The following is a 1004-nucleotide window of genomic DNA, read 5'->3' as shown; positions in this document are numbered from 1 at the left end:
GGAAGGGGGGACAAGTGAACACTAGGTCAGGCGCTGGTCCTCTTTGGCAGGGACCCCTATTCTGCCGAGAAAAGCAGAGTGCAGACTGAAGTGGGGGGGTGTGCAGTGGAGATGGAAGGGCTGTAGCATCCATCTGTCCACACGTGGTGGGGGGTGGCGGCGCTCCTGATGCCCATGCCCTCCACTGCCCTCTCCCCAGACGACAGCTGCCAGGACCAGCCGGGCACCAACTGCGTGCTGGCCATCAAAGTGAACCTGTGCAGCCATTGGTACTACAGCAAAGCCTGCTGCCGCTCCTGCAGGCCCGCTCACTCCTAGGCCTGGACCCTCCCAGAACCTTCCAGAAGCTCGCTACCACCGGAGGGAGAGCCCCACCAGCGCACCAGGCCTTTCCCTTGGCCTGGAGGGAGAGCTGGTGCCTAGGGCCACCAGGCCGGAGGAGGACATTGCATACAGGATCGTGAGGACTGAGTTTGTGAGGCCCCAGTCCTCCCTAGCTGGTGCTGCCCCCCCCCTATGCCCCAGTCTGAGTCCAGGGTCCAAAGCCGCAGGAGGCAGGAGGCGGTGACTGCTATGTCACACCCAGCCCTTGTCTGGGGCAGCCCTCTCGCTCTGGAGGGCCCAGGGCAGCAAGAGGGTGACGGGCTTCCGTCCATGGTCCTGCAGGAAGCACAGGGGCCCCAGGAATTTATGTCCCTCAGAGCAGCCTCTCTCCCTCCGGGCTGGGGTTAATGACATGCCCCTGTCACCCCTGCCACTACTCACCTGTGTAAGTTAATAAAGTGTAATATTTATGGTGCTGGCTCTGACTTGGTGCTTCTGGTAGGCAGGGCAAGTGGCCGAGGGGGATGCAGACCTAGGCCTGCCAGGTGGGGAGACGAGTTTTGGTGACAAAACTGAGAGCCCCTGCCCAGACTCTGGATTCAAGGGGACCCCTGGCGCCTGGGGTCCCACCCTCTGTGTGGGACAGCTCTAGCACCCCTGGGCTGCTGTGTCCTTGCAGA

At 62.3% G+C, this 1004-nt stretch overlaps 1 protein-coding gene across 1 annotated transcript in view; it reads left to right on the top strand.

The window, feature by feature from the left end:
• The window catches only part of ADAMTSL2 (ADAMTS like 2), a 28476-nt gene extending 27681 nt beyond the window's left edge, over nt 1–795 (top strand). The window contains exon 16 of the mRNA XM_030885321.2: nt 200–795. Coding sequence (XP_030741181.1) covers nt 200–318 — 119 coding nt within the window. The 3' untranslated portion in view covers nt 319–795. The remainder of the gene's footprint in view (nt 1–199) is intronic.
• Nucleotides 796–1004: the final 209 nt, after the last annotated feature.

Source organism: Echinops telfairi, unplaced genomic scaffold (genome assembly GCF_000313985.2).
Source record: "Echinops telfairi isolate 266 unplaced genomic scaffold, ASM31398v2 ScPeMD7_25;HRSCAF=90, whole genome shotgun sequence".
Taxonomy (NCBI): Eukaryota; Metazoa; Chordata; class Mammalia; order Afrosoricida; family Tenrecidae; genus Echinops; species Echinops telfairi.
This window is presented reverse-complemented; position numbering and strand designations above follow the sequence as displayed.